Source organism: Poecilia reticulata, linkage group LG3 (assembly GCF_000633615.1).
Source record: "Poecilia reticulata strain Guanapo linkage group LG3, Guppy_female_1.0+MT, whole genome shotgun sequence".
NCBI lineage: Eukaryota > Metazoa > Chordata > Actinopteri > Cyprinodontiformes > Poeciliidae > Poecilia > Poecilia reticulata.
The window spans coordinates 2,918,557-2,934,561 of record NC_024333.1 but is presented as its reverse complement, the minus strand read 5'-3'; the positions used below and the strand labels follow the sequence as shown (position 1 = coordinate 2,934,561).

Sequence of the window (16,005 nt, the reverse complement as noted above, 5' to 3'; positions counted from 1 at the left end):
TATATATATATTTGGTATCTCAATGACATGACGCTCTATAAGTTTAGGCTTAGTTTGGTTCCAGCTGTTTGGTTAACCCTAAGCAGAAATATGAGTCAATTTGAAGCTGTGCCGTTTACTGAGTACATGACAGAATCAAACACTGATCTTTGCTATTTTTGGTTCACTGAACTGTCCCAAATACACAGAGAGAGAGAAATGTGTGTGTTAAAAAGTACAAGTTCTCAATTACAAAAGTAAACATGCATTTTTGTCATCAATGAATAGATACTTTAGCACAAAAACGCCCAATAGTATTATAAATAATTTAGCCTCTCTACTTACTCCAATCTACTTTCCCATGGATAAAACAGCAGGTAAAGGAAGTTACCTCCCACCAGCAGACGTTTACTTATTGCCACCATTTGTTCAATCGGCGCTCAGTGGCGTCACTTTGCTCTGACACCAGGTAGCGTTTGTCAGACACCAGGAGCTGACTGTTAGTGCCTCATGGACACATGAATCACATGGACTGGAGACAGGAGTGTGACTCCTCTTTTTCTCAAGAAAATGTTTGACTTTGGTATCATTGATGTCTGTTAATATGCTTTACATGTTTGTTATTTTAAATATGTCCTTATTTTCATATTTATGATAATTTTTCATGAGCCAGATATTTTTGCAGCCCTACACACACTGCATGATCCAAGTGGGCGGAGCATAACCACCGGTTACATATTTCACAGTTTCATCTTTTAAAAGTGACCTTTGAAAAGTAATTTTGGTAACACTTTGTGTGCATAAGACTACCATGATAATGTCACTAACACGACATAACACCAGTTATGAACATGAAGGAGTCTTCATGAATGTTTATAACAAACAGGTGAGTTTTTTTAATGTTCCATACTATGCCTGGAAATGTCAAACAATGGGAAAAATGTCCTCAGAAATGACTGAACTTGTCAATTCACAAGTAATTAGAATGTGTTTTAATCTGTGATCCTGGGTGGGCTGGAGAAAATCTGCAATAAATTTAAACTTGTGCACCCAAAGCTATTAAAAGCTATTAAAAGCTATTAAAACTGAAGTTGTGTGGTACTTCTGAAAGCAAACTTGTGCATGTATGAAAACTTCTGACCTCAATGTTTTAACATTCTCCTGCTGTTATAGAAAGACAATATGAAGTTTAAACTAAAAGCTGGTCCTACCATCACCACACCAAAGTATGTGAGATGATCACAGGAACAGGTGATGTGATTCTGATCCCACGTTGTCTCACAGCCTGAAGTACTGAAGTCTGAGAGGGAGAGAGAGAGAGACGGAGAAAGAGAGAGAGAAGCTTGTATTGTTCTTTAGATTTCTGTTATGTTTCTGCGATTCGAAGCGGTGTTACTTTGGAGACTCACTTTTCTCTGTGGTGTTCAGGAACACACACTGGGGCTTCAGGGTTTTCTAGAGAGAAAACAACATTCCTTGTTTAACATCTAATCTGTGAATTCTATCCATCAGTGACAGCATAAAACAGACATCACAGTCTTACAGAAAACTGAAACTATAAGCATTCTTACATCTATGCTTGTTTCTGTGTTTATGGTGAAGCTGACTCGGTCCTGAAGTCCTGAAACCCTCCTGCCACTGACACTCAGGCCAATAAGCCGACGGTCATACAGGTCATCTGAGCCCTCCAGAGCCGTCTGCCAAACAAAACACACTCTGCTGAATTCAACGTTTTTCAAGTAAGAGAATTAGAGAACATGTGTCTCGTAATGACGTCCGTTTACAGTAGCATCTCAATTTTAGCAGTTATTCACACAAACAGTAGCACAATATCCTTAATTACACTGATACAGCAATGTAATAATATCATGTATGACTAAATCTACTTTTTAATTTTGCAATGTAACATCAAGACGTAATGGTAGGTTCTGGTTTATCCTTCCTGTTACAAATGTCCTGTTTAACAGAAAACACTTGATTTCAGCTGATTTGCCATATTTATTCATTTATAAAACAAAGGTGAAAATTTAAAGAATCACTCTGTATTACAAAATCTAACATTCTTCCTGTCTGAGCATCATTTAAAATAACCCACCTGTGGCCAACATAAATTGAAAGAGCATGTCTCTGGTTTTTAGTGTTTACTAAGTTATACACATTGTTCAGTCTCATAAGTTTGAGTAACGATCCCAATGTGTAACCAGAAAGATTATTTTAACTATGGCATTCTGACATCTAGGCTGAGTTTTTTTTTTTTTGAACACGCATTGTCATTTTAAACTCCATAGCAAGACTGTGGTCTTCTACAACCGTCACAAAACTGAACTGGACAGTCGTACCAGGAAACAGCTGATCGAAGTGAACAGAATGATGGAAACAGGATGGACGTCACTGACCTCATTAGGTAACTGGATCATGCAGAACACAATAGTATTATTCTGGCCAGCATTGAGCTCACTTGGAAGGTGAACTCTCAATTTGCTGTTTGGAACATCTGAATCTGTCATTACCTACAAAGGACCCAGAAAGAGAAAGTACAGAACAGAGGAAGATAAATAAAGTTTGAACTGCAGTCGGTAAAAAAAAAAAAAAAACTAGAACTGCAAGCAGTAGCCAACAGGTTCCAAGCCCCAGGAACGCCGCAAGGAATTTTGGGTATCATGACAAACAATAAAATTGCTACCCCTTCTCTCTCCCCCATGCAGCTGCTTTGACCAGGTCTTGAGTCTGTCTGACCCAACAGAAGCTTTACTTGACCAACTTTAAGGTCTTGCAACTTTCTTGCTTTCTTTGGTCTAATACTGATATCAGCACAGTTACTGCTGGTGAAATATCCATGCAAAGGTCTGCATACAGTATGCAATTCACTATTCGAAGCAAAACTAAAATCAGACTAAAAAATCTAAGGAACAAATCTTAGTCTCTATTTTCTTATTACAAAAACATTACATATTAAAAAAATAATAATAATTTTACCACCATTCAAAAACATGTAACAGGCTGTCACCTGTTTGTCACTGGCTGAAATGTGAAGACCTTTAAAGTCATCAGTGGGTCTGTACAGTAAGGCCACCATGTTGTCCTGGTATATGGCTGATGAATTAGTGAACTCGGTTTTCTCCAGAGCTTCCTGCAGGACTCCAAGGGCTCTTGTGGAAAATCATAAACGGATAAATTGACCAACCAGATCAACACCTTGTTATTAATACACAAATTCAAATGATCTGTATGATTAAAAATAGACTAAAATATTCACTTGACCGTGTCGTTATGGGGAACATTATGCAGTAGTAACATGAAGGTTTCCATGCAGCAGGCTGCATGATCAGCGTCTATCTGTTCTGAAGATTTCATTAATACAGAGTTTATATGAGAAAATGGAAAACAGAAAATAATCTTCCTTCCGGTACCTCTTGATGTTTACGTACCTTGATCAGAAGGCTTTTTGCAATTTAAATAGTCTAATGCTTTACAACAACCTGGAGATGGGGAACGTTTTTTGGCTGCACTGCCATTTGTTTCCACATTGTGATGAAACGTGAAAGACAAGATCAGCCAGCAGAGACTCCAACGCCTCATTCTGTGAGACAGAGACAACATTCAGCTCACAGCAGCTGCTTGTGGTTAAAGAGTCGCTGTGTTAATGAATACCAGTGCAGAAAACAATTATTAATGGCACCAAATAAAACATTTGTACTTTTTTTTTCTGATTGTCTCAAAGTCTGCACAAGTTCTTAAACCAAACTAAACTTTACTATGTCTTTTTTTAAACCAGTTAGAAACATTGATGTAATTATGCAGCCAGAAATTTGCATATGCCAGATAAGACAGAAACAGTCATTTTCTCACAGTTGGAAGCTAAATCAGACAAAAAAAGTTTTAGGTCAGTCAGAAATACCAAACTTATTTCTGTTTGCTAAATGAGGAGATGTCAGAAATAAGGTTGAGTGATGTGCTACATTGATTCAGACATATTCCTCAGTGATATATTCTCGCAGGTGACATTTGACTTTTTTAGTGCAACATTGTAAACATGAAAAAAAAAAACAATAACAGAAAATAAGGCTTAAAAACATGATGCTGTGTGTAATTATTGTACATAATGAGCTTTACACAGTGAACTGAGTTAATGAAAAAAAGAAACTTTTGAATACTCCAACTCATTGGTATGACTGTAATTTAGTCTTTATCAGAGCTGCTTAACAATAAAACACAGTGAGGTAAACTTGAGTTCACTTTCATTAAAACAACTTCATTTATGTTGTTTTAATTAAAATTGACTTAAAACTTACGCTGCTGTTGGAAGCCTCACCTGTTTCTGGGATGAGCAAAGTCAGCAGTGTTTCAGGATCCAAACAACACCACTGGTCAACATGATCATTTAATTTAATCATCAATTTAAAATGTTTAAAAATCTTAAATCTTATGGTTAAACTTTAACCAGCATCGCCAAACACAAAATTAAAATTGAATAAAACATTTTATTTTATTTTATTTTTTTTATGAAACCTTTCTTTTCAGTGAGTTAGTTTGAACTCCTACAGAGTTTTTATTTCTGAGCACCTTGATAAATAAAACACAGTTTCTGCTTTGGTCTGACTTTAATGCAACCAGCTTAAATAAGAAATGTGAAGAAAATTATATCCTACCTGCAGTAAAGCGCCTGCTCCATGATCAGGTGGAACATGAAGATACAACTGATGTGACAGCAGGAGAAAAACTAACCTTCACTGGAAACCAGTTAAAAATAAAATGTAAATGAGACTCCAGAAAAAAACAGGAAGCATCCAGACATATCTGTGTCTGTTCTGAATTATTGCAATACAGTAAAATGTGCGTGTAACGATAATTGTTTGCATCAAAGACTATGTGATACCAGAATTTTGACAGCTTTGCACATTTATTTAACCTCAATATCTTGAGCAGCTATTTGTTGGTCTATTTAACAAAACTAAATTGTGTGCTTGTAATGAGTGAAGATGCTAAAAGTTTGAGGTTTTAACTTTTAACCTTATGCTCACTTCCTGTCTGGTTCACACTAACTGACTCGGTGTTTGAAACGTTTGCCAGCACATGTGCAGCTCTGAAGACAGAATCATCAGTTCACTACAACCTTTGAGAAATCCAAAACTCAGAAAGAAAAACTTCAATGCAAAATTTAAATGTACGATTTCCAATCCATGGTTTTTATGGGTTTAAAATGCAATCTGCTGTAATACTTCTTAAAAGTACAGACTTACGTCAATTTTCTGAGGTTTTCTTTGGAACAAATGGGATGGAAACCCATTTGAAGAGGGATGAGTGATCATGTAAATGAGAACAAAGCTGTGTCTGTTCTACCAAAAAGGTGATTTCTTTTATTCAAATAGCATGAAAGCAAAACTAACCTGTTTTTTTTTTGTTTGTTTTTTTTTACACGTCATGCATCTGGTCCAGCAGAGTACTGAGAACGCTTTAGTTAGTGAAGGGATTCAAAACAGTGTCTCTGAACTCAGCTAGATGAACGGCCGGTGTCGGTTCTGATCCAACAAATAAAGAAGAAAGAATTAATAGCAACAACAGACAGGTTTTAGTCAAGACCTGCACGCAAAAGACTGCCAGGATCTTTGGTTGTTTTGGTTTTTTGTCTAGGTTTGTAGTTTTGTTCATTTGTTATCTGTGGGTTGCCTTCGTTCTCCTGTTTTCAGCCTTGTTTTTGTTTTACTTTAGGTCAGTCTGGTTCATGTACTTCCCCAGCTTCCCTGTCACTGTTACTTCTTCTTACTCCTTTGTGTTATTTCTCTCCCTCAGCCTGCCTTCTCCTTTACCCTCACAGCTGCACCTTGTTTTCTAATTAACACCAGTCCATTATTCCAGTGTTTAAACTCATTTAGGAGACAGAGGAACATGGGAACACAGATGATGAAGTGTTGGGAAGTGAAGCCACACTGCATCCTGATTCCTATCTAATTTGACTCCATAATCAAACTTTAGTCATGGATCCACTTTTATATTTCTGCTGGTGAGCCGTAGCTATATAGAACGACTATTCAAATAAAAATAATCCCTATGAGCCAACTTAAATCTTAAATCACAGTAGGTCCACACAATATTTCAAGGTTTTATCACCATCACATCCCTCTGCCCAGGTGATCAGCAGAGTGATGTATACCACTTATTATTATATAAAATATAATCAGTTGCGGAGGAATCAGGCTGACTGCTGTAAAATATGTAAATACATTGGTGATACTGCTGACGATGCAGCGGTCCTGATGGAAGTCTGTTTTATTTTGTTTTTTTTAGCATTATAGTTTAGAAATATCTGGTTTCCCCACAATGTAAGGATTGTCATATTTATTATCCATAGCTTCTTTGTCATACTGACAAAACAAAAGTTGTAAATTTAATTTAAAAAATGTATATAACATTCAATAAGCCGCAGAAAGTTCTTTTCTGTCTCACAATGCTATAACATTGTGGTGTGCCTCCAATTCACCACTAAAACACACAAACATAGAAAATGACAGAAGTGAAACTTCTACATGAACAGAGTGTTCAGGCTGCCCAAACCTGCTGGAACATAGTGGGTTTTTTGCTCCTTAGTGGTAAAAAGAAAGAAGTACCTGCTACAGGGGTAGTTAATGTTGGCCAACTTGTTAAAGAAACATGCATAAAAAACTGGGATAAAGGTCTTAATATAAAATGTATTTGGAGATAATTGACAGAGCTTTAACTTTCACTTTAACAGTGTTCCACAGAGCCAGCCTATGGCATAATCAGACTAAGCAGCTGTTTAGAGCAAAAGCACAAATTAATAACAAAAGTTTATTTAGATGTACTATTGAAAGGTCAGTATGACTTAAAAGTAAAAACAGAAAAAGTAAAAGAAAAGAAAAAAATTATTGATCATTTCCATTCTCTCCTTTGACAATACTGACTTTAAAAACAATGATATCTTCTACCATTTCCAAACATAAAAGAAAAAAAAAAACACCATATAATTTGTGTACATCATGTAACTATAGCTTTCAGTGACACAGTGTTGGTTGGACATTCAACCAGTGTCTTAATTCTTTTTTCTAATTTTTTTTTTTAGTAACTTTAGTCTTTGGTATAATGCACAAATGTTCAGACAGGGATGAACTAAATCTTTTGACATTAAATTCACATCTGGAGTAAAAAATGAGGAAAAATAGCATGTCTGATATCAGGGGGGAAACATGCAGAACTAAATAAAAAATAATAATATGGAGCTGGTGAAACCAAAACAGTTTCAAAATCAAGTAACGAAGAGGAGAGTGATCATTTACATATTTATTCAAAACTATTAATGAAAAAAAAAAACGACATCACAACTGTGTTCAAACAAAAAAACTAGAAACATAAAATGTGAAGGAGTAAACAAGCAGGAGGAGTCACAGGAATGATTAGAAAGATGTTTTTTTTTTATCTTAACACAAAAATTTATGTTTACAAAAACTGAATGACGAGCTAAAAAAAACACACATAGCCGACCTTACGCAGAGAAAATAATAATGGCTGATCATTATCAGCCATTAAAACACCAGAGGGGTAGCTAAGCATATAAATTACTAAATAAAAGAAATAAGAGTGTACAGAAATTCACTGATAAACTAAACACACACAAAAAATGCAAATCAACAACATTAAACTATAAATACAAATATTTATCAAAATACCAAATGCTAGTTTAACTGTAGTAAATATCACTTTATATATATAACATTTATAAATCATCCAGATATTTGGTGGATTTCAGGTTTTTCAGAGCTCGTGTCTTTGGTCTTTTTCAAAGACAACACAAAATAAATGAAGATGAAGAAACCTGGGGTAAAAAAAGAAAGTGGAGAAAATGTCAGCGTCATGCAAATAATGCTGGAGACCTGACAAACAAATCATCAGGTCGCAGCCTGTTTGATTTGCACCAGGTGCCACAACACAACAGAACACATTCAGTCACGTTGTAACGAGCTCTCCCGACCTTGCAGAGGGTTTAGGATGCAGAAGGCGTAGAGTGCAGGAGTGGTCAGGTTACCAAACGAGAAGAAGATCACTCCCCAGGGGAGGCCCAGCAGAACCAGAAGCAACAGCACTGTGACTATTTCTCGCTTGGCGTTTTTAAGGCCGCTCCATCCGCGCTGATTCAACAAACATGAAGGGAAACACATGGACAAAATTATGGTTGATCCAAAAAAAATAATCAAGACATTATTACATGCTCGGTCAGGCTACATTTGCACGATACTGCTGCCTAGGAACCGAGTTTATTTTTGGATGTTGAATAGGGGGATAGTTCCACTTTTAGACAGACACAGTAAGCTGTAGTTGTCATGCCAGGCCACTAGATGGTGATATTTTAGCATGTCAGTCACTGGTATTGTGTCATTGGCTTTCAATCAATCCCTCATACCGAGCACGCAGGGAGCGACGGTGGAGAAAAGGCTATAATGGGAGAAGCTTGTTAAAGAATCAATCACAATACGAGGAAAAAAAGGTGACTAACCTTATGATAACATATAGTAATAATTACCTCTTTGCTCATGTGGGAGTCCACAAAATATTTCACTGTGATTCCAAACATTATCAGATTGAACAGGCACATCAAACTGAATAGTCCAAGTGTGGTCCCCATCTTCACTTTGTCTTCAGTTATGTAGCATCTATATGTAGAAGAAAGGGAAAAGCAACCATTATTGTCATATAATAGGAAAAAACATAAATAAAATGTTATACACAGTGGTTCTGCTTTAACATTAAGACAGAAGTCAAAGTATATTTAAGATAGTTTATTATTTAAATGTAAGTAATTAAACATATTGTGCGCATTAAACTTTTTTTGACTGTCTTCTCTTTACACTGTTGTTCCGTTGGGGTTGGACAAGTTTAGAGAGGTACGACCATATGTGTTTCTGTCGACGATCACCACCACTGACACAATGACCGCTGGAAGACCTGAAACACAACGATTGGTACATTCATTTAAAGCTGTAAATACTTATCCTCAAGAATCACATGATGCCACTCACCCCATCCCACCACGCTGAGTTTCAGCAGGTACCGCCTCACATAGATATTGAAGACTTTGACCAGAAGAAGGTAGAGGTGGAAGCCCTCCAAGGTCATCCAGGTGAAAGAGGCCAGCAGGGAGTAGTGAAGAAGAAGAGCCACATAGAGACAAAGCTCAGTGGAGGACGAAGCTGCCGCCGCCTGGCTGGGGAGGAAGTGAACGTTGAGGAGGATCAGAGCGACTGCCAGGCTGATGTGGATCTTCTTGGAATCATCTGCTCTGAGTTTTCTGTCAGACACAGAAGACGAGGTTAGATGTAGATGACAACTTTTTTGTTTTTAAAGGTTTTATTGGCTCTAGTGACCTTTATTTGAAAGTAGTTCCAATAGCTGATTTAGGAAAAATGGAATAGTCATTTGAGTAGTCATCCCAAATCTATACCTGTTGACTGTGAACAGCAAAACAGTGATGACGAGAGCAAACAGAGAGATACCACAGCCGATGTAAGTGATGCAAGACAGGATCTCAGCATCTTTGGGTGAGAGGTCTGCAGACACCTGAGGAGAAAAAATACTCACATTCTATTGCTTATCTACACCTATCAATTTTCTAGCAAGATCAAATTTAGAAAAAGCTGAAAATTTTAAAGCTACAATTATCTTTATAACGTGGATACTTAATTCAGTCAACTGCCATCACTTATAAAAATGAAACTATGTCAAAATGGAAGTCCAACCCCTTTGCTTCCACCATTAAAGAGTCAGGTGCTGACTGTCTGCATTCCCAGGAGCAAAGATAAGTATGACTGTGGATATTAGATTTGATGGTAGAGCTAAGATGGTCTCCACTGTGCTTGTTGATCCAAATTAAGGTATAATTTGGAGTTTGGATTCTTAAAATAGTCAGTCATTGACTTGTCCAACTGTTCTGCAACAAACCTCAGGCTTCAAGATGCGAGTGGGATTGGAGGTTACTGCAGTTGATTGCATTCCTTGTTAGCTTCTGCTGATTCAAGGTGTTTCTCACTCTCCTTGGCTCATCCTTGGCTCTTTAACGGCTATATTCAAAGCCATGTAGCCATATTTTATATGCATTATGAGGACTGCTGGATTTATAAACCACAACCACAGCTATACAAATATGTGACCATATTTCCTTTTCTTGCATTTTTCTATCTATAATCATGGATTTGAATACAAGTAGTTATGTGTTTGGATTATCAGTGAGATATTTTACTAGCTTTGGATGCCTGTTAAATGCATCCAAAGCTATGTAATGAAGTGCAAGTACTTTGTTACTGTACTTAAGTATATTTTTCATGTATCTGTACTTTCCTTAAGTAGATTTAATCATGGGTACTTTGGACTTTTACTCCATTACATTTTACAGTAGGTATCTGTACTTTCTACTTCACTACATTTCTCTAAAGCGTTGCGTTACACGCTACGTCCAAGTCACATTGTGCTTTTACAATTTGTTTATTAGTTTGAAAGTAATCAATGATTCTGGTGCCACCTTTACCTCCCCCGAAAGCTTGAACTTCTAACTTTCAAAAATTCACTGCCGAATCTAAAAAAAAAAACATATAGCGGTAAGTTAAGTTGCAAAACGCAGTCTGACTTTTGGATATGAAATTGATTAAAAAATTTTATCTACACATCTGTTAGGTTTTTAATTCCAAAATTATACATGTCAGGAAATAGATTAGAAATAAATACTCCAAACTAAACCTATTTCATTTAACCAGCTGGTACAGCAGCCTTCCATCAGTTCAAGCTTTCCTGCCTATAACCATGTATGTCTTGTTCCAGTTACTTCTCACCAGACAGGATGATCTCACATAGGTCTTGTCATCATGGAATTATTCATATTTTTCACAATTTTTCTACTACTTTTTTAGAATTTTTTTAGAGTGCAGAGGACAGCCCTCACGGATATTTAATAACAGAAAGGTTTGTCCTACCAAAAGCACGCCAAAGTATGTGAGATGGTCACAGGAACAGGTGACATGACTGTGATTACGATCCCACAGGGTAAAACATCCATCCACACTAAACTCTGGTAAATCAGAGACAGAGCAGTTTGTTAACTTAAAGAAAACGTCACATGTTCATCAGCAGATAACAACTCTACGAGAAAGTCTATTTATATCCGATCCAACAAATTAAGTAATGGTCTTTCATGTTACTGCACGAGGTTCATGTAATAGTTTATGCTTACTTTGTGTTGTAGTATTTAAGAACACACACTCTGGCCTCAGGGTTTCCTAAAACACATAAATACATTGTTTATTGGGCGTTGACATCAGATTTTAATTTTCACTTATCTTTACTAAATCAGATCAAGCCTACATTCTGAAACAACATAAGGTTTAAACCCGAGTTTAACAATACAGTGGGGAAATAACATGATTGTTACATTTATGCTTGTTGTTAATTTTATGGTGACGTTGACTCGTTCTTGAAGTCCTGAAATGGTCTTGCAGCGCACGCTCAGGCCAATCAGTCGACGATCATACAGTTTATCTAAGAGCTCCAAAGCCGCCTACAAAAGGAAATGAAGTCAGTTTATTTAAAACGGTACCTGCAATCATTTTTTTCATGTCTGAGAAACCCTTTAATCTCCATGGAAACTATTCAGCTGACCCGCCTTAGAGGCACAGCTCCTCCTCAATGCTGCAGCTCCCTCCCTCAGCTCCTTCAGACTAGCCAGCAGCAATTAGCAAACACCTTGTGGAACTGCGCATCAGCTGAGCTCCTTATAGGAGCTATTTCTCAGTGCAGTGCTGGTAAAAACGTTGCTAAAAGGTTAATATAGGAGACATGTTCTGTAGAACTTTAGAAAGAGCAGGAGTTTTTAAAGGGACAGAGGTCCAATGTCAATGCATTAATTTACAAAGACAAATTTCATTTAAGTCATATTTTATGTATGTAAAGCATTTTTATAATAACTGAAGATAACATGATTACTTGATTACATTTTATTGCACAATGTGCCTGGAAAACACAACATACCACCCCTTGAATAATATCATCTATGGTGAACATTTCTAAATGTTCAATTTTAGTTTAAACTAGTGCAAATCTCTGGGAAATCACAAATGCAGCACAAGTATGACAGTTTTATCAGAGTAATTCTGTCCAAAGTAGAACTGAACAATAGTGTGTAATTGTTGACTGTTAAAAACAAAAGAAGACAAAAAATGTTTAGATCCTAAATATCATATTATTCTCTGACCTCTTTAGGAAGCTGAATCATGGAGAACACAATTGTATTTTCCGCACCAAGATTCAACTCTTTAGGCAGACAAACGCTCACCAAACTGTCTGGATTGATCGTACCTGATGTCACCTGGAGTAGATCACAGCCAGACATAGAAATATTGAAGAAGATCCAGACAAAACATAGTTCAAAATTATCTGCTCATGTATCTTTGATCAGAATAAGCATAATATTAAGAATAATAAAATAAAATTAAGTGTTACCTTACAGTCATTGACAGAAATGGCAAGACTATTGAAAGGAATGGTGGGCTTTTGTCGGAAAGCCAAAATGTTTTGGTGACTTTGTTGACACATTTGGTTGAGTGTTGCTGTAGTCACCTCTGTTTCCTCCAAAATTTTCTCCAGGATTTTAAATGTTCTTGTGGAAAGACAAGAGAACAGATTAAAACAACACCCAGTTCTCAAAGACAATATTATATCTATGTGAGCTGAAATATATAGAAATATTTACTCCACAGTTTCACCATGACTTCTTAATTTCTTCAAAATGTTGATTAAATTTTCCATGTAACATTTGGTAATATTTTCCAGAAGGCTGCCTACAGAGTAAAATGATACATATTATTACATATAGTGCTACAGAACATGATCAGTGCAACTTTCTATTGAGCAAAACAAAAGGTTACAGCAAAACAATTCAGAGAGGATGTCCATTCATCATCAAATCTTTTTGGGAACGTTAATGTTTCTCGTGCCACTACATCGGAGAATTTTTCAACAGAATTAACACACATGCAGTTAAGCACAATATTCACTTAAATAAATTACTCACTTGAAGAAGCTTCACATTCCCCAACATTCCTGTACAATGGTGGTAGGGATAAAGATGTGACTACAGAATAAATACAAAAAAAACACACATCAAAATAACATAAATGGATATAAAACAAATAGCTCACTAGAATACTATTAATGTATTAAAACATAAGTTCTAATATATTAATATTATTAATGTATTAGATTACTATTCAGGGTTGACACAATATGAAGAGTAAAGAGGTGCTAAGTTAAAACAATTCAATATTACATAAAAATAGAACACTAAAGTTGCTCCTCTAGCTCACTATCAGTCCCAGCAATAGCAAATATTGGTTTTCAGCAACATAAATGAATATGGTGCTATGTTCAGTTAACCTTTAGAATCAGCATTTTTTAACAGTGGGCTTGAAAATATGGGACATTAATCAAATATTAAGTCCATTTGTACAGCACATTTCAGCAACAGGGCAGTTCAAAGTGCCTTACGTCATAAAAGACAAAAATAAAGTCGTGAAAACACCATACATCAAAATTTGAGAAACCAGCGAGAACATCAAACATCCATGTTTTGATTTTTATCATCAGAATCATCAAGTTGCATCAAATAAGTTGGTCAATGTTTTATTTATTATGGTTCAAATGTAACTAAATAGCTGGGTTTCTAGTTTAAACTTAAAGGCACTCAGTGTTTTGGAGTTTTCTGGAAGTTTGTTCCAGATTTGTGGTACATAGAAGCTGAATGCTGCTTCTCTATGTTTGGTTTTGGTTCTGGGGATGCAGAGCAGAACCAGAACCAGAAGACCTGAGTGGTCTCTTTGGACATACCTCCTGTAATTTGATTGCATAGTCCATTTTTTAATCCAGGTATTTCATAAATGTTAAATTCTTCTCCGAGTGAAAGCATGGACAGGAAGATCATCCACCACAGGCCCCAGCACTTTACCCTGTAAATAGAGACAGTTTGTAAAGAAAAAAAAACATCTGCATATTTTTGGATTTAGTCATTAGGAGAAACATGTTAGGGCTGCACAGTGGCAGTTGGTAGAGCTGCTGCCTTGCAGCAAGAAGGTCCTGGGTTCGATTCCCAGCCCAGGATCTTTCTGCATGGAGTTTGCGTGTTGTCCCTGTGCATGAATGGGTTTTCTCCGGGTACTCCAGCTTCCTCACACAGACCAAAAACATGACTGTCAGGTTAATTGGCCTCTCCAAATTCTCCCTAGGTGTGAGTGTGTGCATGGTTGTTTGTCCTGTCTGTCTCTGTGTTGCCCTGMGACAGACTTGTGACCTGTCCAGGGTGACCCCGCCTCTCGCCCGAAGCGTTAGCTGGAGATGGACACCAGCAACCCTCCTGACCCCACTAAGGGACAAGGGTGTAAGAAAATGAATGGATGCTAATCCACAACTGCCATATCTTTATAATATATTAATGAAATTGAACTTGAGTCCAACAAAGGTTTACCCATTTGGATCAACTATAATCCTGGGTAAGATAATATTATTTAACTAACATAGACACTACAGTGCTTTCTTTTCATTAGTTGTATTTCTTGGAGTTTATTCATATTACTCTTTGACTAATAATATACACAAATATTGCACACAAGATTAATATTATCACTGTATATGTAATTTTATTTAACACTGTGGTAATGAATCCTCAGCAACCCTACTATTTAAATATGCTGACATAAAGATGAACTATCTAGATTTTTTTACAAACCAAACGACAAGAACAAGCAGGAAAACTAACACAAAGAAAAATCCATTGACATTCATACAGTGGGGATGGTGAAAGTTTGGACACTGTGCTGTCACTTAAAGAACATGAAGTGTTGCACCGGAGAGATGGAGAGAGCAAAAGTTAGAACAGAGGTTGCACAAGACGTTTTAGTTGTCTGTCATTTTGACTGATGGTGTAAAAAAAAAAAGAAAAATTACATGTCTTTTTTTTTTAATTGACAGGTAAATAAAAACATTTATTTCGACATCCATCCATGATGGATGAAACTGAATATAAGGGCTATTAGAATTATTAATTCAACTATACAGGGCATTTACTGGTCCAAGCACCAGGAAGAGGAGGAGTTTCAGGAAGGGAACTCTGTAGTCAAGGGAAGTTCATAACAAAAGACTAACATGATGCCTGGCCTTTCTAAGCTCACTTCTCCATTCTCCTGCAGGCAGTGAGAAGGTCCTCTCCTGAAACTCCAGAAACATTGGATTGAAAAATGAAGTTGGCCTTATTGCATTGATTGATCAAAGGAATAAACCTTGATGCTGGTTTCTTCAGAATTCTGTTGTAGTTGCAGGTTCCCCAAGACTGCTGTCAACAACCGAAGCTGGCTGCCTTTGGCATACCCTTCCTCTCCCACTGTAACAAGAAGCCAGCTGTAAAATGGTTCTACTAAATTTAAATGCTGCCAAACCTAGGACTCTAAGACAGCTGGCCCACATGTAGGATTCTGCAACATCTCTTTAATGTTTGCTCAGTCCTGTGTAGAGAACCACATCATGTCTTCTTTTAGTTTATTAAGCTGTTTTCCACCAGTCTCCTCTTCTGCCACATCTTCTGGTGTTTTTAAGAACATATGTTACATGTTTATGAAAATGAGAAAAAGAAAGAAAGAAAGAAAGAAAGATTTGATTTTTAACAACATTTATTTTTCAAAAACAATACATTTCAGCATTATTTACTTTAAACATTCACATAAACATTGAATTAAAAACTAGTTTTCCATCACTCACGGAGCACACAACATTATTAAAGCACCACAATGACAAAAAGTCTGTTAAGTTATTCATCATTGTAAAAAACATAAATTCTGCTTTTACTCTGTTCTTTACCATCAAAATAAACATCTTGTCAACCTTTTCCCCCGTGATTCCATTTAATTTATTTTTCCTGCTAATATAAATTGAAAATTTAGCCTGTCCAATAAGAAAATTTAACAACTTCCACTTATTGGCTTCCTT

The 16,005-nt window shown here is 36.5% G+C and overlaps 1 protein-coding gene and 1 pseudogene across 1 annotated transcript in view; both read right to left on the bottom strand.

Annotated features, from left to right (window-relative positions):
- The window catches only part of LOC103462235 (adhesion G-protein coupled receptor G5-like), an 8,431-nt pseudogene extending 3,593 nt beyond the window's left edge, over positions 1-4,838 (bottom strand).
- Positions 4,839-7,715: 2,877 nt separating this feature from the next.
- The window catches only part of LOC103462309 (adhesion G-protein coupled receptor G5-like), a 14,932-nt gene continuing 6,642 nt past the window's right edge, over positions 7,716-16,005 (bottom strand). Inside the window, exons 2-15 of the mRNA XM_008405000.1 lie at positions 13,858-13,976; positions 13,046-13,105; positions 12,725-12,812; positions 12,475-12,631; positions 12,227-12,340; positions 11,408-11,533; positions 11,210-11,255; positions 10,953-11,047; positions 9,431-9,546; positions 9,009-9,277; positions 8,838-8,934; positions 8,513-8,642; positions 7,964-8,120; positions 7,716-7,807 (exon numbers count right to left, since the gene is read on the bottom strand). Of these exons, the coding sequence (XP_008403222.1) occupies positions 7,716-7,807; positions 7,964-8,120; positions 8,513-8,642; positions 8,838-8,934; positions 9,009-9,277; positions 9,431-9,546; positions 10,953-11,047; positions 11,210-11,255; positions 11,408-11,533; positions 12,227-12,340; positions 12,475-12,631; positions 12,725-12,812; positions 13,046-13,105; positions 13,858-13,976 (1,666 nt within the window). The remainder of the gene's footprint in view (positions 7,808-7,963; positions 8,121-8,512; positions 8,643-8,837; positions 8,935-9,008; positions 9,278-9,430; positions 9,547-10,952; positions 11,048-11,209; positions 11,256-11,407; positions 11,534-12,226; positions 12,341-12,474; positions 12,632-12,724; positions 12,813-13,045; positions 13,106-13,857; positions 13,977-16,005) is intronic.